The sequence below is a fragment of the Sparus aurata genome, chromosome 19, assembly GCF_900880675.1.
Source record: "Sparus aurata chromosome 19, fSpaAur1.1, whole genome shotgun sequence".
Taxonomy (NCBI): domain Eukaryota; kingdom Metazoa; phylum Chordata; class Actinopteri; order Spariformes; family Sparidae; genus Sparus; species Sparus aurata.
The window spans coordinates 21,184,838-21,212,522 of NC_044205.1; the positions used below are offsets into that span (position 1 = coordinate 21,184,838).

General features: G+C 42.0%; 3 protein-coding genes across 7 annotated transcripts; 1 reads left to right on the forward strand and 2 right to left on the reverse strand.

The window, feature by feature from the left end:
- The first annotated feature begins 113 nt into the window (after window positions 1-113).
- Window positions 114-18,606, forward strand: acad11 (acyl-CoA dehydrogenase family, member 11). The gene is made up of 20 exons (XM_030398860.1): window positions 114-258; window positions 368-467; window positions 1,322-1,447; window positions 1,690-1,851; window positions 1,958-2,122; window positions 2,199-2,340; window positions 2,449-2,570; window positions 2,977-3,083; window positions 3,547-3,658; window positions 4,089-4,166; window positions 4,623-4,761; window positions 5,152-5,259; window positions 6,735-6,833; window positions 15,898-15,967; window positions 16,699-16,784; window positions 16,905-16,976; window positions 17,212-17,366; window positions 17,470-17,586; window positions 18,055-18,164; window positions 18,252-18,606. The coding sequence occupies exons 1-20, from the start codon at window positions 137-139 to the stop codon at window positions 18,364-18,366; spliced, it is 2,307 nt and encodes a 768-aa protein (XP_030254720.1). The 5' UTR covers window positions 114-136; the 3' UTR covers window positions 18,367-18,606.
- Window positions 10,626-14,404, reverse strand: ackr4b (atypical chemokine receptor 4b). Of its 2 annotated transcripts, none has more exons than XM_030398861.1 (2): window positions 14,094-14,404; window positions 10,626-11,989 (listed from the first exon to the last, which is right to left on the reverse strand). In XM_030398861.1, the coding sequence occupies exons 1-2, from the start codon at window positions 14,261-14,263 to the stop codon at window positions 10,870-10,872; spliced, it is 1,290 nt and encodes a 429-aa protein (XP_030254721.1). In that variant the 5' UTR covers window positions 14,264-14,404; the 3' UTR covers window positions 10,626-10,869. The 2 variants fall into 2 exon arrangements, with proteins under 2 accessions (XP_030254721.1, XP_030254722.1); XM_030398862.1 differs by having other exon boundaries at window positions 14,081-14,223.
- u2surp (U2 snRNP-associated SURP domain containing) lies at window positions 18,594-27,355 on the reverse strand. 4 transcript variants are annotated; one of them, XM_030398856.1, is made up of 26 exons: window positions 27,226-27,355; window positions 26,270-26,368; window positions 26,036-26,150; window positions 25,744-25,871; window positions 25,568-25,641; window positions 25,337-25,425; window positions 25,152-25,187; window positions 24,960-25,042; window positions 24,653-24,818; window positions 24,353-24,564; window positions 23,912-23,955; window positions 22,157-22,261; window positions 21,977-22,043; window positions 21,722-21,885; window positions 21,464-21,626; window positions 21,290-21,369; window positions 21,117-21,204; window positions 20,866-21,000; window positions 20,559-20,748; window positions 20,355-20,435; window positions 20,206-20,257; window positions 19,950-20,094; window positions 19,740-19,850; window positions 19,516-19,643; window positions 19,218-19,403; window positions 18,594-19,121 (listed from the first exon to the last, which is right to left on the reverse strand). In XM_030398856.1, exons 1-26 carry the CDS (start codon window positions 27,298-27,300, stop codon window positions 18,986-18,988), a joined length of 2,952 nt encoding a protein of 983 aa, XP_030254716.1. In that variant the 5' UTR covers window positions 27,301-27,355; the 3' UTR covers window positions 18,594-18,985. The 4 variants fall into 4 exon arrangements, with proteins under 4 accessions (XP_030254716.1, XP_030254715.1, XP_030254717.1 ...); XM_030398855.1 differs by having other exon boundaries at window positions 20,857-21,000; XM_030398857.1 differs by lacking the exon at window positions 25,152-25,187 and having other exon boundaries at window positions 20,857-21,000.
- Between the last annotated feature and the right edge of the window lie 330 nt (window positions 27,356-27,685).

The following is a 27,685-nucleotide window of genomic DNA, read 5'->3' on the forward strand; positions in this document are numbered from 1 at the left end:
CTCTAAAATATGACTTCTGTGAGGATGTTACGTCGATGTGTGCGGTCGTAAACGGTCCGACCACCGCCCCCAACAAACAACGAAAGTTAGCTCAACAATGAAGCTGGAGATCATTAACCCGCTCTTTAACTAAGACATGGACGAGCTGACAACTCCTGTACGACAGCAACATAAATTCAGTGCTGACAGACTTTTAAGTTATCTGTCTGTCAAGTCGCTGGTGTCGAATAACGACACACTAACTGTCAGACAGTACAGGTAAGATAGATACAGCTGTATTGTGTCACACCTTCCCTGCATAGGAAAGCTGTCAAATTTGTGTTTAGCTAGTTGATAACATGCTAACAGCTTCCTGTTGTCTTTTCAGTGCTGGTCAGTCAAACCCAACCTTCCTAATCCAAACACCCTCAAACAGCTATGTTCTCAGGAAGAAACCCCCAGGTGAGCTGCTGCCAGGGGCTCACAAGGTAAGGCAATTAATAACTTAGGTCAAAAAAAAAATGTTGGCAGTAAAGTTAGTCTGCAGGACTGCTGTGTGTAGCCATGACACAAGTCCAGCAGGGGGAGAAGCTTAATTTGGTTTGGTCGTAATTATCAAGTCCCTACAAGATTGTCTGATATCCTCATTTGACAAAAAAAAAATGTATGTAAATATTGAAGCACTGGTCAAGAATTTTTACAGTGCAAAACCTTTTCAAAACATGTATTTTGGAATAGAGCTGAGCGATGATCAAAATATTTTTGAAATCTAAGTTTAGTATCCAAACTGCAGGAGCTGCAATTTTTTGATCAAGGTATAAAGTATCACAACCAACCATGATAGGTGAAGCATTGTGGTGTCACAGAGATGCTGGCATTCATATACCCCACACTGAGGAGAGCCAAGTTGTTTGAGACAGACCCCCCAAAAATCATATCCTTATGATTTGTATATATTTATTCCAGTGAAAATGAACGCTAGTGTTTGCGAGGACCTTATAGAAAATGCTCAAAATAACTATAGTATGTTCAAATTGAAGGGAAATCAGAGAACGTTCCAAGACCCTTATTTATTTTCCATTTAAACTCAGGATAATGTAAATGTATTATTGGAAAACTACATTTCCCGTTAGTATTCAAATGTATGATTATCTGTACACACGTTTCTCATTTTTCAGTTGGGTTGAAGTCAACAGAATTTTTTTCCAGGAAGATTCCCATGGATTTACAGTGATATATCGCTATCTGTGTAGAAAATTGAGGGAACAATGGGGGATGTGTGATTTAATCTTAAGGTTTAAGGGTGATGTTTTCATATAAAACGGTGGATATTTGTTTACAGGTGGACAGGGAGTATCGGGTGCAGAAGGCCCTGTTCTCTGCTGGCTTCCCTGTACCTAAGCCTCTCTTGCACTGCACTGACACTGATGTCATTGGAACAGAGTTTTACTTGATGGAGCATGTGAAGGTAAGTCTGGCCAGAGTGAAGTCCCTTCAGTTGGATCTTATTATTGTTGTTTTGCTTGAGCTTTACTTTATATTCAAATGATAAAAAATGACTCACCTGTGTTTGCCCGCTGACACACACCGAGTGCTTGACAGACCAAATTGATGCCTAGGCTTTTAAATGTGTATTTCACTCTCACACCATTTTCAAATATCATGAGATAAAAAGATGCATTTTGTGAAAAGATACTCCCTATTGAGCAGGGGCGTATATTCAGGGATCTTCGTCTCCCTGGAGTGAGTGCAGCAGAGAGAGCAGCTCTGTATGTGGCCTCAGTGGAACTGTTGGCAAAGCTTCACTCACTGGACCTCTCATCACTGAACCTTGAAGGGTATGGAAAAGGACCAGGCTACTGCAAGAGACAAGTGAGATAAGACGTTGTACTCAATAAATCAAATTAACTTTAAAACGTCTTCCCCAGGAAAAGGAGTTAGTGCTGTGACATTCAAAAGTGTCTCTCTGTCTCTAAAGGTGTCCACCTGGACGAAGCAGTACACTGCAGCCGCCCACAGAGACATTCCAGCCATGAATGAACTGTCCTATTGGTTGATGAAGAATTTGCCAGCCGGTGATAACGAGGTCACGCTTGTCCACGGAGATTTCCGGTTGGACAATTTGATATTCCATCCAACAGAGGTAAAACATCTGGAACAGTCATTCTTACAAATCTTCTCCATGTTAAAATGCTATAAAGTGTTTTTGATGTCTTTAGGCACGTGTGATAGCAGTGCTGGACTGGGAGCTGTCTACCACTGGGCAGCCCTTGGCAGACTTTGCCTATTTTCTGATGCCCCACTACTGGCCTTCAAACCTCAATGTCATCAGCACAATGGGCAGCTTGAAAGGAATCGAAGGTGCAAATAACAACCAAGAACAACGTTATCAATACAGATAACTGCTCAGGATAGATGATGAACATGTTTGTATCTTTTTTTTCTGTCTCATGTCCAACCAATGAGCAGGGGTCCCATCTGTGGATGACCTGATCTCCAATTACTGCCGATGCCGAGGGATCCCATCAGCTTTGCCACAGTTGAATTTCTACCTGGCCCTGTCTGTCTTTAAAATGGCAGGAATTGCCCAGGTTTGTACCCACCTATATACCAGGTTCTACTGAATTTGTACCCGTTTGCTTTAAAAAAAAAAAAAAAAAAAAAAGTTTAGAAATGTTATCAAACTGAATGAGAAAATGAAAATATTGTCAAAATATTTTTTATACACTATGCTTAAAATGTGTAACGATGGATTAGCAGGGTTGGGTCGGACTTTTTTGAATGTTATCATGTTATCCTTACCAGTTCAACTACAATATCTGATTACACTTAAATTCCTTATTTTTTTGTAATCTGATTACGCAATCCAGATTACATGGTACCCGTTCCTACCCTAACCCTGTGGGTGAATATTGTCTTCTTAATTACAGAGGGACCTGGGTAATTTCCTAATCTCATATTCATCACTTTTGTTTGTTTGCCACTTTGATCTCTCAGGGGATCTATGCGCGCCACCTGCTGGGTAATGCCAGTGCTCCCAATGCAGCAGAGTTCAGCCAGTGTGTGGAGCCATTGGCTAAGGTTGCCTTGCAGCTTGCACAGAGGTGGGTTGTAGTTGTAGCTTTAAGAATTACAAAAGAGGAAGGAAGCCTGTGGATGTTTTTAGATTGGTTATAATCAACACAGTGACTCAATAGTTATTTATAAAAGATGCTTGATGCTGAAAATGACTCACTGACTCATTTCTCCTTTTGCGAGGGTAATTTTATCTGTGCGTTGTCAATGACACCCACTGAATATTATAGTTGGTTACAAGTTATATAATAGAAGTTGGTGAAAGTCATACGCTCTTAATTTTCTATCTACTTTATGTGCTAATTTAAGCTTTAATGAGCCTGACAGTAATCATAACATTGATGGTATTCAGTGTTCTTGCAGGCCAGAAAAACAAATAGTCTCCACCCGCTGCCTTAACTTAAGCCAGCAACAGTTGGAATTTGGCATCCAGCTGCTGCTTCCGATAATTCCCTTTGGCTCGTTTAACACGGGAGAGGTGTTTCTTGCCAGGTCCACCACAGGTCCTACAGAAGAAGGTCTCTTCCTGCAGACAGCTAAAGGCCGGGCTGTTCTGCAGCAGGTCAAAGACTTCATGGAACAAAAAGTGCTTCCTGCTCAGAAGGTCAGTGCCGAAAGCTGCCAGAAAGAGAAGAGAGATTTGTTTGAAATGAAAGGATTTGACAGAGCCCAGCAGTTCATTCATGCAATCAGGACCCATTCTCTGGAGCGAGAGAACAAGAAGTCTATCGATTACGTAAATGGTCAATGGACGTCACCATTGGCCAGGCATCATAGCGGTGTTAATGCAGTGCAGCAGAGATGGCATTGCAAATCTTGTGCGGTTTAGTTTGTGGGAGCAGTGGGCGGAGTGGTGTGTTCTTTGTCAAACAGACTTAACAATAAATTAGTTTCTCCTGTAGAAATAACACACTGTAACATAGAGAAATATTTATGAAAAAAAATGTATGCTACAAGTTCCCACTGTTGAAGCAACCGGAATTGATTAAAATCTGCAATAATGTGTAAAACAAAAAAAAACCCTGTTTTTCCAGGAAGTAGAAGAGTACTACTCCAAACATGCTCAGTCTCCACAGAGGTGGCATACCCCCCAAATAGTAGAAGATCTCAAGGTATGTAAAGATATCCTTTTATGTGTCTGACCTTTTATTTAACTTGGTGGCCTCATTCTTTTTCTAACAGATGCCTTTCCAAGTAACAGCTATTGTAAAACAAACGATATAATCAAACAACATGTAACACTTCAGAAAATCAAAACACAATGAAACACACATGAGTTAGAGAGCAGAAGAAAAATCTAGATAAATAACTCCAAGAGGAATCACTTCAGTCGAGCAGGTTCAAGGGTCAGGTTTATTTGAATCTTGTCTAAACAGTGCACCTCCCTTCTGAGTCAGCGGCATTCTGTCATACATCATTAAGAGTGTGAACTCAATGTTATTGGTGCCACGCTGGGCCGCTCCAACCTTTTTTTTTCCATGCTTGTCATCACAAACATCTGCTTTGAAATAAGAATTCAGTTTGCACATACACTATGTATAATACCGTGTGTATCCGTGTGGTTCTAGGTGAAAGCCAGGGAGGCAGGCCTGTGGAACCTGTTCCTGCCTGCAGTCAGTGGTCTCAGTCAGTTGGACTATGCCTACATCGCAGAGGAAACTGGACGCTGCCTCTTTGCCCCTGAAGTCTTCAACTGCCAGGCTCCTGGTAAAACATCCCATGTGATTTGAGATCATTAAAGAGACCATAGTGGTTACATTTTATATAATGGTCACATTTTATCAGTCAAATGACCATATTTACAACATGACCTTGTACTTTGTATATACTGTGTACATTTTACATAGATTAGATAGTTTGTCTATTGAACATAGATTAGATTCAGATGAAATTCTCTCAAAACGTCGACTTTGCATGCTTGTTGTCATCATGACAACCTTGCATTTTTTACTGGGTTTAAAACATAAAATGTTACTTTCACAGTATTTGTTTGTCAGATCAGATAACACCATATGATTTAAATCATCGGGTGCATTTTTTTTTCCATATGTAGCTCATAATTTCTAAGAGATTGTGCGGTTTGATGTTTCTCAACAGACACAGGAAATATGGAGGTGCTCCACATGTTTGGCAGTGAGGAGCAGAAGAAGAAATGGCTGGAGCCTCTGCTCAGAGGAGAGATCCGCTCCTGCTTCTGTATGACAGGTACCTCCATGACCATGACGATGTTTCAAACGTGCTGAATGTCAAAGTTGCTTCACAAAAGACTGGACAAAAGCAGCATCATATTCTCTAGGGTCAGTGGAGATCGAATTGATGAAAACCTGAGGGTTGGAATTCAAAAGGTGGATTCCTGTGTGCAGACTTCAGGAAGCATCTTGGAACACTTAGTGGGAGTATATAATGTTCTTACCAGTTACAAGGTACTGCTAAAAGTCAGCCCTCAAAGAGTTTCTTGTGGTTTTCAGCCAAATGCTCCAGTGCTGGTTCCAGTCTGAAACGAGCAAGGTTACACGCGGCACTACTGCTTCCGACTTTGGGAAAGGCTTGTTTGGAAAACACTAGCTAGCTATGAGTAATTTCTCCCTGTTTTGTCCCCTTTGCTTTGCACACTGCTTGGAAACAGAGGCTTTCTGTTGCCAGAGGTGATTACAGTGGGTGTTAACCTCCCCATGGTTTTTCGTAAACACAGATGGTGATTAGAAGTGATTTGCGGGATGTTTTTTGTCACTGGTTTTGGGTGATTTATTTCACTAAATGACGTCGAGCAGGGACCTCCATCTTGAGCTGATAAACACATCCCACTCTTGACTTCACTAAGAGTCATCTGTTGTAAAGTTAAAGGATGAAAATGGTGTGAGTGCACTCTATTTTAACCACTCTGCCTGTGGTTTTAGCTGGAATTTTAGAAAAGAACCTTAAACAATAAAGGACAGCATAGGTATAAAAATTGTTAGAGTTTGAGTCTCATTGCTTAACCTCTTAGTGAACGCCCCCTTTTTAAGGTTCTTTTTCCAAAATGACATACCGAAATTAAAAGCACGACAGCGCCCACATAGTTTGAGAGTCAGGGATGTGCATGATACCACTGGAAAGGTAGCACCCTCAAGTTTTTTCTAGAAGTGTAAGTGTGATTCTATGACATACTGACACAGAGTTACAGAGGTTGGAACACAGGTTTTGGTTTCCGTCCGAACACAACGGTGTTCCTTAAGGGGTTAAAGGATAAGTTCACTCAAAAACTTAAATGTCGTCATTATCTAATCACCCCTATTCTGATTGAAGGTTGGTTGACGCAGTACTCTCTTAAACAACTTAATCCAAGTCTCAAGAAGCCCCCAGATCCTGAACTGATTTGAAAAGACGTTATTGACGCCAATATTAAAGCTGAAATCTTTACTGTAGCTACATCTGAAGTGGGTGCATGAGCTTGACCAAGCGCCAAGGGTGTGAGTACTCTCTTTTGAAATTTTGGAAGTTTGGAATCTCAGGGGCTGGTGGAGACTAGATTACACCAGATGAACTGTATGCAGCCTTTTCCCTTGTTTTTTTTTCACATTTCAAAACAAGCCCCATGACTGAATTTTCCCTTTCAGTTGAACTTATCCTCTAATATCTCTTTGTCGGTGAAACATTCCTACATTGTGATTTTTTAAGGTTACCTGTGTTACCTTTCCCAGAGCCTGATGTGGCCTCCAGCGATGCGACCAACATGGAGTGCACTCTTCGCAGGGACGAAGACAACTACGTCATACATGGCAAGAAATGGTGGAGCAGTGGTATGTCCGTTTCTCTTTCTTATAGTTATACAAGAAGAAAAACAGCCACAGATAGTTTTCTTTTCCATTTAGGACTTAATACTCCATTAGAGAGCCTCATTGAACAACAAGGACCTGTTTTATGTCTGCCCAGATCGACTCGCTTTCAATCATCCTGAGGAAGTTTCCTTAAATCAAAGCATGTTTTTAAATGGGTGAACTGTAAAAGCTTAAAGATGAGTTTTTATGTAATCAAGATGTTGCTGTAACAAAAGCACTGGTGAGATAAATGCTTACCCAAACTTCCAACATATGGACAACAAAAAAAAAGGCAAAAATGACTCATAGAATAAGCGCTGAATAACATAAACAGATTTCACCGGTGTCGAAAACAAAATTCCTGACGCCATTTTATCGTGGAAAATGTGTGCAGAGGGACTTTGGTTTTCCAGAAGGTGGGACCAAGACAGAATCATAGATCTACACGTTTTCATCAATTGACATCTTGCTTTTAATAAACCAGTTATTTTAACTGATTCAAGGACATTAGTTTGGTTCATATTATCTTGTTTTGAATTACTAAACATCATTTGAATCAAAGAAGCACTCTTCAAATGAAGTCTCCAACATCGTAAAAATTAAGCCTTAAGTAGTTTTTAGGGTTTAACTGGCAGTTATTATCACATCAATAACCAAAACTCACATTAGAGTTTTTAGATGTTTATCGTGTACCTCCTAAATCACAGTAAAGTTAACAACATTCCAGATGTTTCCTCTGACACAGATGTGGTCTGAGGCTTTCACTCCCAGCATAAAGGAAAACACTGGCCCTCTGTTTTTATAGTATTTTTCGAATCTCCACAGAATTCCTTCTTGTCGTCAAAATTTTAAGGCGCCAAAAAAATGAGCAGAATTTCCTCTTCAAATTGTTGTCTTTACGAAAATGAACAGTTCATCGCCGCTCTACAGTGAGAGAGACTTTTCTTTCTCGTTGCCTTGGAAGTGAAATTTCCATCAGTAAAAGAAATGTCTGTCCTCTTCCAGCGCCAATGAAAGTCTCTATTAGGAAAGAATGTTGATGTATTGGTGGCAATCTCCAGACTCCAGATTGTATCCTGTGGTTGTCTTATTATTTGAGGGCGGGAATTGTGTGCTTTCGTGGCTCTGCGGTGAGTCATAATGTCCAGACACTCAATCCAAGTTCAATGTAAAACAAAAGTGAAATTAAGACAAGATGAGGTAGTGTTAATTAAGATTACGTTGAAGGATAGATGTTTTGCTATTGGACCTCATATTTTCCAAATATCAAATGCCTAATATAATTTCCATCTTTGGTAGTTACATAACTAACATTACAGGGTGTTTCTCAATATTTCGGCCTCTGGCAGTGTCGTAAAATGACTTCTCTTTTCTCGGTTGGTCCAAAAGATTTCAAAGATCAAAAAGTCACCAGGAGTCTTCAAGGCTGAGTGCAATAGAACTTTATTTGGCGGCAAAAAAGAGCGGGATCAGACACAGACAAAATCCGTGAAAAAACCAAACTGACCCGAGGCTCAAAGCCCCGAACATCCTCTTTTAAACACAGAAAAGTGGGTGTGTCCGTTCGGACAACATGGCCTCAACCAATCATTATTCTGCTTAATTTCTGCTGACACTGTTATTTCTCTATGGAAAAATACCATATTTCTTATGGAAAATCCCTGTACCTCTAGTGGTAGTCCCTGTACTACCTTCTGCGCTTGCGCGAAGATTGGCGTACGTGCAGAACTGCATGTCCACCAGTTGCACCAGTTACATTGGGGCTTTCTCTGTGCCGCTATCACCGGCTCTTAGAAACTCTGGCCTTGAGGCCTTCAGGTTTTTGATAATTCACTCCCCTCCTTGATATATCCCATTATATCTGACCACTCTTGGCACTGCATTTTTAAACATAATGAAAGTGTTACATATTTGGTTATATGATGTAATTCTTAGATTTGTGGTTACATTTTCACACTTGACATCATCTGACTATAGCAGCTTTAAACAGTAGATGAACTTTTCAGTCAGCTGGTGCCCAGTAGTATGTTTCGGCAACTCTTTCACACTTGTTACCCTCTGTTTCTTACTTTTATCATTATAACAGTTATTATCAGTTACCATTAGTCACTATTTACTAACTGTGGTTATTTTATACTGACCACTATCTACTTACTATGGTTATTTTACACTACAGCAGCCTTAACAACGTGTCCCCTAGAAGGACATTATTGTGATTATACATATTCATACAGCAGGTTTTTCCTTCAGAGGACACAAATTAAAGACATCTCATCTGTGGCTTTTATGCTGTGTTTCATTATGATAATTACCTTTCTTTGAATGGCTTCTACTCATCATGGAGTAAACCACCACAAGTTAAACACGGTGGAAACATGGACCACCAAGATGCTGCCTGTAATCCACATGCGCTACAGAGGGATGCGGTGCTTTTTCCATTTTCTCTAAAGTAGCTGTATGGGAGTGTCTAGATGTTGACATTGCAGCTCTGTACTGTTGAGGCTATATAAGACTGTCCCATGGGCACGATGAAGTACTCAAATTATTCCCAGACCTGCAATCTTTTATCTTTAAGCCTTCGGCGTTTGCATGTGCATACACACTCACTCGAGCACAGACGATGTCCATGTGTTTAACATTATCAGTAGTCGCTAGTGGAAAAGAATAGTCAAACAATTCATTATAACAGTGATATGATTTGGTGTTATTGTTTAAAATGTTTGGACACATAATGCTGCCTTTACATGAGCCTGATGTACGGACTCAGATTACCGTAAATTCAAAGGAAAAGCATTGTAGTGTGGAGTCACACAGCAATGAAATTCCTTTTAACCCGTTTTAATCTTGCGACATGCAACTTAATACTTCAATTTCCCGGGAGCCATTCATTTGTCTCTCTTCCTGGAGACCGTTGAAACTGTAGACTAAACGATTGTCTTTTTAGTCAGACGCGCCTAGTTTGTGTATTCCGCGGCGTCCAGCTCCCACGCGTCCAAACTGTTAGCTTTTACACTTGAAGGCGATGACTAACAGGTACTGCAGTTGGAAGATTGGTAAACACTGAAACGTTTCAGGCCTTTATGATCAAATTGTTTGGAGGTTTCGCCAGAAAATGCTGGCCCGCCTCTTTCATAGCTGCAGTAGTGTAAACAGACTTGAATAAAGCACCATTAACTAACTATTGGACTGTGACATCAAACGCTCTGAGCGTCTGAGATTCCAAATGTGGTAAATGTATTGGGCTTGAACCTTTAGATAGATAGAATTACTTTAATGATCCCAGACTGGGATCTGGGACAGACTTTATATGATGGCATTGAATGATTTCAAAAGGGAAAATGCCATTTAAAGCAGCCTGGAGAGAGCATTTATACACCTCTATAATGTTAACGTAAAACAACTGATTACACTACAGGAACCTATTTGATCTTTGAAGCGCAATTAAAAACATTATTAAAATATTTATTTAAATAAATTAACCAAAATGACAGTCGCACTTTACACTCCTTCAAGTCACCCACTCTGACGGCATGGAGGGGTCCTTCCTGCTGTTTGCTGTTCTCTTCGTCTGCCAAATGTTTTTCTACACAATGGGTAACCCACTGTGCAGATCAAGCCATCCCTCGTCCCAACCCAAAGCCACGGGATGTAATAAAACGCAACGCAGATGATCTCATGTAAGGCAGCGCAGACTCAAAGGTTGATTTGTTGCGAGGAAAGCACTCGGAGCAGAGCAGTGTTTAATTGGAACAGATGTCGGCACATGCGCGTCACTGAAGTTTTATGTTCTTTTATTTAGCAAAATACAAAATTTCTACATAATACTTTTGCGTAGTTGGTGCATATAAACTCACTGTACATTTATATTCATCACACTAAGAAATTATATGTCTGGCTATTGTTGTCTATCTTGTAAGACAGTAAAATGACACAATCTATCTTAGTAGGAGTAAAAATATATACATAAAAATGCAATGCTGTATAGGTGCTTATATGGAAATGGTTACATGTTAGAGTCTTAAATGGTAAACGTGCTGGTGGCTTGGTCCTCTGAACCAGACTGGGATTGCGTTTGAGTGCACGTTTTGAGCGCGATCTCCACTGCCGGCTCCTCTTGCACGTGTCTCGGGTGTCTGCCAAGTCGCTGACCAAAGTGTTTTGCAGCCTTGAGGACGTGTCCCCTGAAAGAGGACCCCATGAAAGCATAGAGGAGAGGGTTAATGCAGGCGTGGGCCAGCGCCAGAGCCTCTGTCACTTGGATAGCTCGATCCAAGTTCTTGCTGACTTCACAGTCGGTCACGAGGATGTAGATGACGTCCATCGCTCGGCACAGCTTGACCACATTGTAGGGCAGCTGGGTGAGCAGGAAAACAGCCACCACAGCCAGCAGGACCCGAAGGGCACGCCACTTCCGGTCTCTCCGCACCCCAGCTGCCTGACTCAGCGCCCGCCCTACGCAGCTGTAGCAGACCACCATGACCAAGAAGGGGAGCAAGAACCTAAGGGTCACCTCCAGCAGCTCCAGGGCAGCCTTGGCAGGTCGGGCCATCTTGTGAGGGTAGATGGCTGTGCAGGCCATCCTGTGATGAGAGTGCTTCACTGTGGAGAAGACGAGCTCGGGAATGCCAAGAAAGCTGGCTACTGCCCACAACACCACACACACCAGGATCCACTGTCTCCTCACGTGGGGTCCCGTCCCAGTCCTGCCTGTTGGATTGTGGGCCACAGCACGATAGCGATCCACACTGATGCACGCCAGCAGCAGCATGCCACAGCTGAAGTTGGTACTATAGAGGAAGGAGGTGATCTTGCAGGCAGCAGCACCCAACTTCCAGCCGTGGACGGCGTCAGCCGCCCAGAAAGGCAGAGTGAAGAGAAGCAGCAGATCTGAAATGGCGAGGTTGAGGATGCACACGTCCGTCAGGGTTCGTAGTCGCACTTTTGATGTGTAGACCACCACTACCAGGGCATTCCCAGCCAGGCCCACCACCAGAGCCACGGCGTAGATGATTGGGAGGAAGACGCCGGCAAAATTGCGCACCTCCTCCTTATCACAAACGCTGTGTTCATAACTGTAATCGTAGCTGTCGTTAAAGTTCTCCCCATCGTCGTGATAATAGTAGTCTTCCATTTTTTTGCTGTAGTGACAACAAAAGAGAGAACAATTTAGGCATTATTTCAAATGGATGAAAAAAATCTCTTTGCCCTTTTTAATCACACATGATGTGATGTATGGGCTGTATAATCAACCCACTGCATAAACCTGAAATCTGTGGAACAGGAACAACAGGAAAACGGCGTTCTGTATCAGAGGAATCTCGCCTGCATGGTTTCCCTAATGCTTTAAGCTCTGTCTGTCTGGGCTGTGTGTGGGCTTGAATAACCCCCATGAGCACAATGCTGTGAAAAGAGCCAACAAGAGACCCGCAAAGGAACAAACTACCTTTTGAATTCACTTAGTTTGTATTCCGTAGGATACTAAGTGATCTACGGACTTTAGACTGGCAGCTTTTGGTTTGCTATTCATTCAATATCGATCTCTGTTTGATGATCAACGAGATCAGTATTCATCAGTAAGCTGCCATCTCTTTTTCCCCGAGCACAAGCTGCACTGCCAGCTGATAACATCCACTATGGATTATGTAGGGCTCCTGTTTGCGGGGTCCAAGTCTCGGGTAATGCCTGTAGGAGAGAATCAGCGTCACCAGTGAGGGGAAATACGAGGGGGGAGCAATGAGGATGACACAAAAGCACAGCTGACGTCCCGAGCCTGATTCACATCCAGGATGTTGTTTTTACTGTAAATAGTACGTGCTGTGGTTCAACAGGACAGTCCCGTTGAAGGAAGGCTTTCATCCAGATTTCCCAGTTGTTAGCTCCAGATGCAGATGTCGTGTCTACTGAGGACTAATAGCTACAGTACTGTGTTTATGCGGGTATACATGGTGTCTTTGAGTGGCTCTGATTGAACACAGGTCGCTGTTGCTGCTTGTTTCAAACTGAGTTGGAAGTTCACATTGTATTGTTACAAAATCAGATAAAAGTTATACTATCCATGTTTTGTGTTTTTTTCCAAATCAGTAACAAGTGGAATTCAGGAAAGTGTGATGCACACGGATGATATCAGTCCTGGCTGATGATCAAAATATTTTGTATGACAGGATCATCTTTGGCACACAACACTCGCTGATGACAGCAGTCGATCTAAGACAAGCCTCCAGGTTTGTTATATAAAGAGTGATTAACTCCTGTATGGGAGGAGCAGGGGTCACTGAAGCAGATGTTCATCGGAACAGAAATATTTCAAGTATTTCACAGCTGTCAACGGCTGCACTTCATATGTAAGGGTAGCACAACAGGCCAATCCATGTTTATATGTTTTTAATAAGCTTGTTTGGGTTTATTTGATCTTAACAAGCCAAATAGGAAAAAAAAAGGAGTTAAAGCCCTAATGACAGATGTTTGGATATTAGTTCTAATAGCTTGATATAGTGATAAAAATAATAATTTTGTTACTAACTGACTTTACGGCTGTTTGAATAAATGTAACTGATGTAGACAGACTTTCAACAGCATTAGAACACTTTGTGATGTAAACATGTTCACTTCATCAGGAAATTGGGGATAAAAAGATTGAAGTAAAGTCACCAAGACAAAAGTTCTGTTCATGCTGACAACTGTGCTAAAAACTAAACAGTTCTCACAATATTATTATGATGATGATTATTATTATTGTTAATAGCAACGATAAACTCTAGTCACATAACACTGTGAGAAAAAAGAGCAAGAAGTGACACAGAGGAGACGCACAACAATAAGGCGTGCTAAGTTTAGCTTGTTATCATTACCTCACTAGTCATGATAATGTCATAAAGTTTCATGTGCAGGACTTTGACTCAAGTGGACCTTTGACTATCAGAAAAAACAGAGCGCAATACTTTTCAGTGTGCATCATGGTGTGATAAGTAAATCGAAAATTAAGCTGACTTTAAATTAAATTAAATTAAATTAAACAATTCAGACATTAAACAATGGAATTATATGATCAAAAAAAACATAATGTTCAATCAGTAGTCCGTATGCAACTCTGACAGAACATAGAAAAGTAAAGAAAGTATCAGAAACACACATTCCAAGTTTCTTTATATTCTTTCTTGTGGAAGTTTGTTTAATGTAAGGGAAGTGGAAAAAGTAAAATACTGAAGTTAGAGTTGAAAAGATCTTCTTACCTGATCTAAGTACCTTCTGTGAAGTGGATGGTAAGGATCCTCTCTGTAGCCACACAGAAACAGTCGGTGTGTATCCTGAGCAGCAGAGCTGTGTGCACCACAGAGTGATCTCTCCGCCTCAGCCCGCCTCCACTCCCTCCGCCGCTCACACCGAGCGCCTCTCTGCAGCACGTAGTTGGCCATTCGTGTGTGCGTGCCTTTAAGAACGTGTTGCGTTGCAGCATAAATATAAATTCCTTTTAGTCACTACTCTGTTTGTAGGGGCTCTTTGCACAGCACAGCAAACAAAGAGAAGCTGTTCCTCAGCCTCATCTAAGTCGTTAATCTCTCCCTCTCTCCTGATGTCACGCAGGGAGTTTCTCGGTGGCCGCTGCCCTTTTGTTTATGTCTGAGCAGGAAAAAGAAGGGATAAAAGGAGGGTATAAAATAACATCCCATATGAATCAACTTTGTCCCATAACAACTGTTTCATGTGTCTTGCTGGAATGGAGCCATTAATTGCTTTGTTGTGTTCGTCTTCTACCAACCTCACAATAGCAGAAATATAGCGGAATACATTTTAGAGGCTTTAACTTGAAACGCATAAATGGCACGTTATGGTTTCCTGTTCGTTTTTCTCATGAATAATGTTTCCTTCTTTCAGCTTCCTGAGAAATCGCCTACGTTCAACCACACTTACATTGTTGAATCAAATTCAACAAATCGGCTAGATGTCAAGAAATTCTTTATTTAAATCAGACATTTGAAGCAAAGAAAAGGGCACTTGTTATGGAATTATTTAATGCTGGCATGACAACAAAAAGATTGTTTGGATGACAGAGTCCCGGGAAGACACTGGGGTTGGGAAGCATTATTTTCATTCCAGTGATGACAGGACGTGTACAGGCACGACTGTCGCATGTCAGCAGGGCTCACCTTGTATCAAACACTGTGGGACTTATGTAAGGATTCACTGGAACACATAACCAAGGCTTCCCTGGACAGCCTTGCACTTGGGTGGAGTTGGAGTTTTTTTTTTTTACAGTGCAGGCTTGATTGATTTATATGTGTTTAAATCTCCGCAAGCAGAGGACGCTAAACATCTGTCAGTTGTGTTTAAGTGTCGACATGCGCTCATGCTGTGAGACGCATACTGTGAACTTTGGGAGACTATTACTGTCCTGTCCCCTGCTGTCTGGTGTCCATGTGTCCTGTCCTGAGGGGACGGTTTTGCCACTCTTGACAGAAAATTAAACAGGAAGGCAGACCATTGGTCATTCCATCTGTGCCTCCAAGGCCACATGCAACTGTGTGAAAGTGGTCTCCCAACCGGGGAAATTCCAAAGTATTCTGCGTTTGGCCCGTATCAGTGTTTCTGTCTGTGGTTATCACTTATTTTCCACTGTATCTTGTGTGATATTTTCTTAAAAATGTGTATTTATTTGACGTTGCCCTCTAGTGGGTGTTTCGTACAGGATTTATATGTTTTTGCAGCCGTAAAAGAAGCATTTTAATCCAGCAGAGCCTTGAATAAATAGTCAGTTTCTCCCCAGTAAACAAGATCTGCTTGATGACAAAGCTAACGCGAAGGAATCCAACTCAGGAAATGTAAATCAACCTGTGGCTGTCAGTTGGCCGTTCTCATGCCATCAATCTGTCACTAGCTCCATCGTCAAGTTCCCAACCCGCGACACACATTGTTTTGGGGGTTATGTGATGGTTAAGGACGGGGTTTCACTGTGAACAAGTGGCTGTGCGCTTTGTTTGTTGTACCACCAGACGGCCGCAAAGCATGCATTTAGAATGAACCGCGGCATTTCTGACTGGTTCCCCCGCAGGTGCCGGCAATCCCCAGTGCAAAGTGGCTATTGTGATGTGCAGGAGCGGATCTCCGGACGTCAGCAGCAGGTCAGTAATGTGCAAGCGGTTACGTGGTGATGAGTATTTGCTTCCTCTTCGGGTGCGTTAACAGGAGTTCAGGCTTCTGATGTCATGTTTTTTCACCGCGGGCTTTATTGTTCCAGGATTTTTTGTCAGCTTATTCCAGTAACAATGCCGTTGCTCCCCTGGTTTTTATATTTTAACAGTTCTGTGCTTGTCACTGTACCTTTGCACTGTTTTTTTTTAACTATTAAACTCACTCTGTGCCACTTTTATAATAGAAATGGACTTTGGTTAGGGGACAGCGTGTACCTCCCAACGTCCCTGCCCAGCTTTTTCTGCCCACAGGTTCAGTTCACACAGCAGATTTATCTATTCAATCTTGTTGACACTTGTTATTAGTTAGATCTTGTGACTGACATGTAATTGGCGCTAATCCTCTAATCCAAAGTTGATCAGTTACAAGCCCTACATGTTCATGAAAAAACAAATCTAGAAAACAACCACACCCATGATATGTACTGTGCTTTCTTGTGTTGTCAGCAGTGTAACGACACACACACACACACCCACCCAACCTTGTTTCCAGTGAAAAAGAGGACATCAATCAGGGTGGCATATTCTCAACAGCAATGTGTGGTTTCAAATATTTTAAGCAGCCGAGGCAACATTGCGGTTTGCGAAATTGTGGATTTGACGAAAACAGTAAAAATTGCAGTCATAGTAAAATTCCTTGTGGTTTTAAACTTGTTTCGTAGGCATGGCCAACACAGTATGATCCTCGTCCCCGTGGACACTCCAGGTGTAAAGCTCGTCAGGCCGCTCACTGTGTTTGGACAGGATGGTGAGATCCAGTCTGTCACTGTGTCTTCATGTGATATTTTCCTGTCATTCTACAATATTTCCTTTGTGCATGGAAACGTGACAAATACGTTTTCCCCCCTTGTTTTGTCCCTGGGCTCAGATGCTATCCATGGCGGCCACTTTGAGGTGCACTTTGAAAATGTGCGCGTCCCTGCCTCCAACATTATTCTGGGTAAGACATTATATGACTGTGTTTTGTCACATTAGGTCTTCTTCAGAGGCAGGCTACACCCGTAAAGTCATGATCATGCATTATTCCTTATCATTCGTTTATTGTGTTTGAATAATAAAGTTATGATGGGTGATGAGGTCACTAGGCCAGAGATGGCATTTCCCTCCCGTGAGGATTCATGGTATCTCTTCCTGTTATGTCTCTGGGATCTTTCCCACTGCTTCTTTGTCTTCAGGAGAGGGACGGGGGTTTGAGATCGCCCAGGGTCGCCTGGGGCCAGGCAGGCTGCACCACTGTATGAGAGCTGTCGGCATGGCAGAGTTGGCACTGGAGCTGCTCTGCCAGCGGGCTGCCTCCCGGCGCACGTTTGGGAAGAAGTTGTACCAACATGTGAGTAAAGAGAGATGCTACTGAAGCATCTGCTGACATCTAGTGGACAGATGTTTAAATGCAGCTTGAGTAAACAGTCTTCCTTCCTGTGTTATCCATGTAGGAAGTTGTAGCTCACTGGATCGCAGAGTGTCGTCTCCTGATAGAACAGACCCGCCTGCTGACTCTACAGGCTGCTCATGCATTGGATACAGTGGGCAGCCGGGCTGCTCGCAAACAGGTAACTAACAAGGACACTTATCATGCAGCTCAGCCAAGATTTGAACAAGCAATCTTCTAACCGCTAGACAACCCGCCCTACCCACTGTGCTACACCTGCCCCAAAGGCGGTAGTAGGCATTCATTGTTTGTTGTCAAGTTTTACCTGTTTTAAACAGAGGGAGAAGCAGACTGGAAACTGATTTTGAATTGTGAACATTGCAGAAAGAAAAAAATTAAATACATTGTTAAAAAATGGTTTACATCAACAGCAGACAGTCAAAGTAGGGCTGCACTAACAATTTTATCATTTAGTCCATGAAATGTCAAAAAAAAAAATTGTCACAACTTCCCAGAACCCAAACTGGGTACTTTGAGTCTGTGGTGTCTTGTCTGTATGAGGTCACCGAGACAAACTCCAATAAGTTATGTCGATACGGTAATAGTTGATTTCATCGACTTAGATCTAGGGTACACTTGTGTTTTCTAGATTGCTATGATCAAGGTGGCCGCAGCCCGGATGGCCTGTAAGGTGGTGGACTGTGCTATACAGGTACACGGAGGTGCAGGTGTGTCCGGAGACGTCCCACTGGCACAGATGTAAGTGTCTTTGTTTACCCCCACAAATGATAGTGAGCATTAAATCCATCTCCATCCTGATGCCAGTATTACCACATTCATCCTCAGGTATGCATATGCGCGGACTCTTCGCATCGCTGATGGGCCTGATGAGGTGCACCTCTCCTCCATCGCTCATCTAGAACTTCGGGATCAGCTAAAGAAAGCCCAGGCCAAGCTGTAAAGTAAAGGATGTCAGGTGGCCACAACAGTGTCATTAACTTTCAAGTTGCCTTAACTAAATCAGATTTCAGTTTCCATAAACTGTGGGAAGAAAGCAGATTAAAATGAGCTTTTTGTGTAATTAAGTAATTTCGCTACCAAACCACACTAAATGTAAATAACTGATTTATAATTATACATATTTTACAGCAACCTGCTTTGTTTGAAATCATTCCAATAAAAGTTTGATTTAAAAATGACACTTTTTTTATTAGGAATTTCTTTTTAATGTGAACTACAAAAACAGAAAATGACAGCATGAATATGACTATAGTCATCACGCTCTGTACGGGTGTGGTCTACCACCTGGATGAATTCCGTTGGGAGGTGATGGGGAATCAGGACACACAAGCACATTATTTTTTTTGTACAATATAAAACAGCAATGGCCCCATCCATTTGATACACCAGATGGCAACCCATGCAACACCCTCCACTCTTCATTGTCTATACATTAACATCTGGGCAGAGATCTTCAGCTGCCAATCAGTCAGTCAATCTTTTATACAACACGGCGCAGAAAAAGTAGAATAGGGAGGAGGGAGAGTAGGCTGGTTTGGAGGTTGAAGGTTTAAGACGTGTCAGTGTTTGCTCTTCTTTGATTTTTTGTGAGACCGGTGAGGTGACCTTGATTTGGAGCGGGACTTCTTCGCTGACTTCTTGGGCGTCCTGGAACGCGACTTCCTGGATCGTTTTGGTGTGCGAGGTGAGGGAGATCTGGGTGGAAAAAAAACATGACATTTCAGTTAATAAAGAAAATGGTAAAATAACCAGACGCCTAGCTCTAATGACAAAATGGGCAGATAGTTTTACCTCTTCGATGACTTTTTGTTGCTGGATCGCGGGGAATCTTTATGGGACGAGCGGGATGATGTGTCTTTAGAATATGAGCGATCGGAACGTTCTGATCTTTCCGACCGCTCTGAACGTGGTGACGATGAACGGCCTCGTCTGCTGCTACTCCGCGTGGGGCTGGGTGACCCACTGTGACGCCGCTTCCTAGCAACCAGAGAGGACAAATATCTGTCAGATATTACACAAATCCCGTTTGATGCAGCACATCATGGTTGAACCCGACACGATGCGGCAAACCGCCAACTGTTTATCTTACCTCTCCTTCCTGGTTGGCGTGTCCTCCTTCTCCTTTTCCTTCTTCAAGTCTTTTAACCGAGCATCAGCTTTCTCCTTCTCTTTCTTTTCCTTCTCTTTCTCCCGCTCAAGTTTCTCCTTTTCTTTTTCCTACAGGAGAGGAAGACAAAAAATGACCCCAGTTTTGATTTTCAATTCCTGTATTTGATATCTCTATAGTAAAATCAACAGGGCCCGACTCAATACCTTTTGTAGTAGTTTGTCCCTGTAGTGTTCCACCTGCTCTTGAATATTCTGCCCATGCTTCTTGGGCCTTTTCCCAGACTCAAGCTCATCCTGGAACTTCATGACCTTAACCTGCGTGAACAGCGCAAGAAAAAAAATGGTCAAAATAATTCATTTAATTTGCCACAAAAAATGTCTGTGTACCGGTGAGTGTGGTATGGGGTGAAGTACCTCTATCTCTCTGAGCTTGGTGCGTTTCTCCTCATTCATTTCAGACATCTTGGCTTTAGTATCCGAGTCATCTCTGATGGGGTTGAAGTAGCTTTGATCTTCTGAGTGAGGGCTCCTGTCATCATCATCACTGTCCTCGTCATCCCTTTAGAGTTAGAAGCAGTTTATAAAAAAGGTTAAAGGTGTGTCAGTGTATTTGCAGCACGGAACAGAAATTATCCTCAAAGATAGCATGTGTACACAAGACAAAACTCACTTTTTTGCTTCTTCTGGCTGCTCAAAAATCTCCCATTTTGAAGTTGTCACAGCTGAGGAGCAAACAGAAGGCGCAACATAAGTGAAACCAAGAATGCATATGAAAGAATCTGTGACAACGTACATTTAAAGCCACTTTTAAGGTCTCACCTTGAGCTTCTAATTCTGCCTCGTCCACTGCTTCCCATTTCGAGGGTGCCACCTTGAAAGTTGCTTCCTTGGACTGGTCCACTATGAAAAACGAATAAAAACAAGGAAAAAGAAAAAAACTTTACTTACTGTACAGTTAATGTGGACTGAGATTATCAACAGCCACCCAATGAAATATATTATGCAAGTCTCTGCACCACTTACATGGTATTCCATCTATGTCCTCTTCCATGGGCTTGATAGGAATACCGTCCAGGTCATCCAGTGGGGCTCCGTCAATAGGAGCCCCATCAATTGGCCCTGAGTCAATCGGCACCCCATCCACATCCTCTAGCGGAGTGCCGTCTACATACTCCCCAATTGGAGCCCCATCAATGTCCTCTACTACTTCAGGCTGGGGAAACGAGCACAAAAACATTTACTGTTAGTAACCAAAAGGATAGCTTTTTAAAGTTATTATGAGAGAACTTTGAGGTTATTATAAGTGGTTAAGTTTTACTACCTCATTTACCTCCACAATGACTACGGGCTCCTTCTCTGCAGCGAGATTAACCAGACCCAGGAAGATGTTCTGCAGCTTGATAAGGAAGGGGTCAGGGTACACTGCCCAGTCCTCCCATGCCCGGAAACATGACATCACTCGTTGCTGCCACAAAGAAGAAAACAAGGCACGGACGGTTGAGTGATATACTATAGGTGACAAAATGCTTGTGTGAATTATTCAGTGTTATGTTTACTCAGCCAGGTTTGGAAGTTTGGTACCTTAAAGTTCTCACTCTGAAGGTGTCCCTGTATCGATTTGTATGTCGCATTGAGGTCTGAGAAAATCTGGCAGAGCTTTGCTTCAAAACTGTTGAGAAAAGGTTAAGGTAATACATTAAGTGAACAAGTTTATGAAAGTAGTATAGTATACCAATTTGAGATTGACAACTTACTATTTTCTGTAGTAAGACGCGTTGGCTACTTTGGCAGAGGAGTTGTACAGCACATCAGAAACTAGATATAACCGTGCAATCTGCAATGTGAAAGAGAAAGTATTAATTTTCTTTATATTTTCGTACACAAAATGTGTGTTTTTTTCTCAGAGGAGGGTCAGTGTGATAGCTTGCCTTCTTGGGGAGAGGGGTCTTGAGGATAGAGAGAGACTCTGTGACACACTCCACAATTTCTTCGGCTGCTTCAGCGTGACTGAGACAAAATAACATGGCTTCTGCTATGTCTCCCCTCCTGGGAGTCATTCCACGCAGCATCTCCTCTAGTTTGTCCCGCTCTCTGCAGAGATGAGGAACAATTAGGTGTAATCTATCAAACTGCAGGCTCATCAACAGCAGGGCATCTTAACAGAGTTTGATGAGTCATGGTCTTACTCTTCTTTCAAACAGCCTTTCTTGCTGCCCTCCTCCTCTTCCTCCTCTTCCTCCCCATCATCGTAAGGACCATGGAGGTATGGATTAAGAGGCGGCGGACGCCACAAAGAGCCATTCTTAAACATCCTAAAGTCGTCTGTTCGCCATTTGGCTGGTGCTTCACCCTGAGCAAGGAATGATTCACAGTTAATATCAAAACCAGATAGAACATCAATTACATTTAGACAGAATTTCAAAAAAAGATGGAAATCAAACCTGTAGTATTGAGTAGAGCTTCCACCTGTAGTATACATGTGCTGGGCTCTGGTTCTCAAATAGAAACCTGGAAGAAACAAAATCATAAACATAAACAAACTCCAATATAGCTTTGCAGAAACTACTAAAATGATAAAATATAAAAAGGTAAAAAAAATAGTGTTGTGCAGCTGCACTGACCTGTACATGGGATTGTTGATTTCTCTGTTCATGATCATGGCTTCAAACATTGGGCCTTCACGCACCACAAACTCGATCATTCGGTGGATGAGAGAGAGCAAATTCCTACAAGAAAAACACAGTTAAAGCAAACAGATTCAGACTGGCCGCACCCTTGACCACTACAAAAAGCCTGTCTGTTAGTTTAATTTATGCTTGGCAGTTTGACGCTCAGAGCAGTTGTCTCTCGACAGGCCGGATGCGCGTTTTACAGAACAAATGTTACAGGGCAGAACTGCAGCTGTCACGTACAGTCGGTTGGTGCACTGCCATGGTAATACTTGCAGTATGTGGCAGAAGATGTCCTTTAACTGACGCTGCCAAGATAAAATATCTACTTATTTCCTGTGACGGATGAGGGGAGACATCTTAATAAAAGAGACAACTGTTTAGACCGTCATGTGACCAGGCATAAATTAAATGTAACTGTGACTATGCCTCTGAGCCAATGTATAACATCAATGCATAAATGTTGCCGAAAATCAAAACTTAACATGAGAACTGATGATTTTACAGTAACACGGTCAATATAATTGAAAATCTTTTTTTTTTTAAATTGTAATACAGTTAACATTATACATTTTTTAAATGTGCATAAATTGTTCTGAGTTCATGCCTGTGTTCTTTAAGGCTGCAGTGAAACAGGTTTTGATTACATCGCACTGCCTGGACCCTTTCAAGCTTCAAATTCAAATGTCACAAAAGTGAAGCTGAAGAAAATCAGGAGTGAGAAATTGTCAAAGACACTGCATTAACTGAAAAATCTGTCAGTGCAGTGACTTTCAATTCCCACTCTCTCCTGACCAATGTGAAGTGAGGAGGAACACCAAAGCAGTATAGGACTGTTGGCCTAAATCGACTAAACATGTTAGCTATTGGTGGAGTTGGTAAAGACTGAATACAGTGCAAATGGGATCACTAAAGCTGTTTTGTGACAATTTTGGGGAGATACATGGTGCAGGCTGCATACATTTACCCTAAAGTGGCCAACAAGACAAAGGATGTCTTTCATTTGACAACACAGATCACATTTACTTGTATTGGAGCCGATCGTACCAATGGCGGGGTAAAATTCAGTATACTTTCCCAATCCATCCCATGAGGCTTTTCAGGTCCCTCGCTGCTGCAGACAGTTCAACTTGTGCTGCTCACCAAGGCCAATGTCAAAGGTCATATATAGACTACTACTGGCAGGTTTGGATTTTATTAGCAGGGGCCAGACTTACTGAGCTCCCAATAGAGTGACAGAGGCCAAAGGGGGTAGACGGTGTGAGTGAGCAATGGTCAGAGAGCAGGATTTCACAACTACAGATCTAGAGTCAGCAGAGTGTGTATGTGGCAGAGTAACATGTCACTAAAGCTGAAAACAACACAATTAAATGTGGATGTATGGAGTGGAACTGTGATGGACTAAAGTCATGATGCTCGACTCTAAACAGCACATTAAGTAAGCGATATAATGATGTTTTGCTACATATTTAAAAAGGAAACATGAGTGATGGTGGAGTGTGAAAGAGCAAGGTACAAAACAAACTTGTCAGTCAGTATTATTCTATCTACTAAAATGATGGCATTGTAATTCAGCCTCAACCATTGCTCACCCATACTGACCAGCCCCCTGTAGCATGCAGTGATCAACTGATCAAACTTTTAGCTTCATTATGGGATGTTTTTTCTACGTTTGTACACCAATTTTAAAAAAAGAAAAACATGTACCTTTCTGTTGGGATAACCACTTTGACTATGGCTTGCGACAGAGTCTGTATATGAAGTCACATCAGATAATAAACATAGAATGTGAGTATTGTTAAAAGGCAACAGGTGAAAAATATAAAAAATGCATTTAAAAAGTGCAAATAGACAACAACTTTCCTTCACTGCTGTCAGTTTTACTAAAGGCCAAACACCCCTGACACTGTATTCATTAACACCTCTCTGTAATAATGAACATTTTCCACACGCTAACATTTCACTACAACCACACTTATATACAGTGTAAAAGTTAAATTCAGTGATCAAGACAAAAACTATCACTAATAGAAACTTGGATTAAACCCTGCACTGTCTGCTCATTATAAAGGCTAACATCTTACCAGCTGCATAAACAAAACACTGCCATAACCCATGAGAAAATCCTAGGCTGACATGCTAAGTTACCTTCTCAAACTCCTCCTTGTTTTTGGGTGGAGGAAGCAGTGGAGCATTGGGGTTCTTTAGCCTCTCCCGGGGCTGTGCGTTGAAGGGTAGGCCGGAGGGAGGCGGTGGGAGTGTGTGCTCCATCATGGAAGGAGGGATGTAGATGGGGTGGGGTGGAATGGGCACACCTTTGCCCCATCCTAATTTCATCTCAAAGTTCATTATCATCTTTCCTGCAATCAGAGTAAAAAATATATTTACAACGACTGAAAAGAACACAAGTATCTCATTTATTGAATATCAAGAAACACAACTTTGTACCATTTAAGTTCTTGAGTGCTCGCTCAGCATCCCTCCTGTTCATGAAAGCCACAAAGCCACAGTTCCTCTCCCGAGCCCTCTCCTCGTCCGTCCTCGGCCACATAATCTTCACACTGGCCAGGGGACCATAGCGGCCAAACTCTTGGCAGAGCATCTCCTCATTCATCTATACAATAAAAACAAACAAGAAATAAAATATTTCTATTTCAATGAACAATAGGAAAATATCTGCACAAAATAAAGCACTTAAATTAAGAACATATGCAGCACATTGGAAATGTAGTGTCAAGTTCAGACTCAAATTTACCTGTGGATTGATGTTTCCGAGATACAAATTAGTCGTAGATGGATCTCCGACATCATGGGAACCTGGCGCACAATCATCCAAAACTGCAGAGACAGAAAAGAGACAAGAATTTTCTTACTGTTGTCTGACGGAACAACATATTTTCTTAGCAAGATGAAGATATTCACGGCCACTGTATTAAGTCAAAATTACCACTGGACGGACGGTTTCTCCTGGAAGAACCATCCGCTAAAAGAAGCAGAAAAGCAGTATAAATTTTGTTTCAGGGCAGAAGTGGACAAAGGGTGCAGGGGAGCGGATTAAGGCGTGCAGGACAGAGCCATTTTGGGCCAGGTTAGTACATAGAACTAAGTCGTGCAATTTTATAAGACTCTTACATGAGCGTCTTCCGTCTGTGCCCGAGAGAGGTTCGAAACGACTAACACGTCCTTTCATCTTGTGTCTTTCATCCCTTTCCTCTTGTATTCTGCAGGGAATAGCATATAGTACAGTTAGTACATCCTATGTTAAACTAATTGAAAATAGGTTTAGAAAGTTTTGTACTTTCATAGCCACACCTGGAACCGACTGCTTAATAATGAAAGTGTGAATCCAGTGTTGAAACTTACTGTTTAAGTTCTTCTTTGAAGAGCTCCAAGTTGCTCTTCTTCTTTTCCTTTTCAGAAGTTTTCTTGACTGAAGTCTGAAATACACATGTGGAAATACCATTAGCACAGTAAAAACAAAGCATTATTTACTACAGGTATAAGAAGATAGGCGACTTGTTGACTGTTAAAGTACTTACATGTCTTTTGTCTAATGCTAAAAACTGGGGTGGGGTTTCCAAAGGCAAGAAGCTTTTTGTTGTTTGCGTCTCAAAGCGAGATTTGGGCTTGTACAGCTTTCCTTTCTTCTCATCAGCAGCTGCTTCCTCTGAAAGGACAAGATAGTGGTTTTCTTCTGAATGCCACGACAATCACTTTTGCATTTCACTTTTCAAGTCATGGATGGAGCATGTTGTAAACTGTGCTTGTGCCCAAATTTATCATGCGATAAATTTGAGCGACACAAAGAAGTAAATAATAGAAAGGCTGTACCTTTTGTGGCATTTGCGATACCGCCACGGACAAACGCCTTGACTTTTCCCTCCCCTCCGCCTTCAAAAGCAGCAAGAAACTCCTCATAAATCTCAGCTGCTGCCCTCTCATCCTCCTGTCACAGTAAATAAATAAATAAATAAAGACATGCATTAAAAAACATCCTTATAACATGTGTGCCCAGTTACTCAAGTTGACACAGATCATATTCTCAAAAAGGAAGCATACACTTACTTTTTTCTTTATTTCATCTTGTTCCTTCTTGCTCAGGGTCCTCTTTGCTACTGCCATTTTGCCAATACTGAAAGACTTCAGTTTGCTTTCAAGCAGCGCCTGCAGATGTAAACAAAGCACGGTCAGCTTTCAACAGGTATTTCATGGTCACGGGACGTAACTCTAGATCTTGGTGCACGTAACACACTCGGGCCATCACAACGATCCCTATTGCACCATGTAATATTAATTATTACCCAGATGTTTGTTCGTGCGTAACACTACTGTTGACAGCCAAGTTAAGCGGGGAATCATTTCCGTGACACCACGCAACTCACAATACACTGCGAAGCGGGCTACGTCCACCCGTAGTTTACAGTCATCGTCCCAAACATTTGAAGGCCATTTTGTTAGTTGCATTTAATGCATATTTCATAACTTCGCCAAATGCAGCCGGACACCGACAAGTAACCACAACAGGGCAAGCTAGCCAGAGGCCTAACACACATACCTGCAGCAGCGCCACTGACTGACTGCATTTAGCGCCGAATGACTGTTACAAGCAGCTACGCCTGAAATATTAGGCCCGAGTTCGCACATATTAAGTTTCTTATTTCTAAATCCAAACACACATAAAATAAACCTTGTTCTGAGGGCTAGCTGTAATATCAGGTGGTTAGCTGTATGAACAATATTCCTTTCTGGGTCAACCGCCCTTACGATATCTGGATATGGTAGCTAAATTGTTAGCTTCTGTTAGCTTAGCAGAACTAGCCAGTGTGGCCGAGGAGCCAACGGTTAGCTTTAGCCGCCGTGGTGGTTAGCTAACACCGTTGCGCACACTCATGCGTTAACCCTCGACTCTTGCAGGCTAAAAATATGCAAATACTCAAGGCTGTTCAAGCATTTTGTTATTTACGTTGTTTTCATTGCAACAGACACGACCTAGCTGTAGAAAGAACAAACGGTAAATTCACCTTAGCGCTAGCTTTTTGAGAGCCACCAGGCGTTCGGTCCGCCATCTTTTGTGAAACTAAAATAAAATCGATCATCGATTAGAAGATAGCGAGGAGTGTGATATTCCAGGCTGCACAGTCAATCACCGAATCACCGATGGGTCAACTTTGTCCTCACTACCACAGTTTGTGGTCATGTTTGTGTACAAATACAATCCAAAACTGGAGCTGTGGATGTATATTTAAATCATTTTGGAAGACAAAACATGAGTCAGGCTTACACGTTTACACATAGACAGCCCAATACACATTTTATGTGTGTTTAATAAACTCATTGAAAAATATTGAATAAAACAGGAAGACAATATTACAAAACCATCACTGAACAGTCAGGTCACCATCCAAGGAAGCCTAACTAGTCTAAGGCAAGTTAAAACAAGACGACAGAACAGAAAATGCAAAAACGCAGAGTCACTATGAG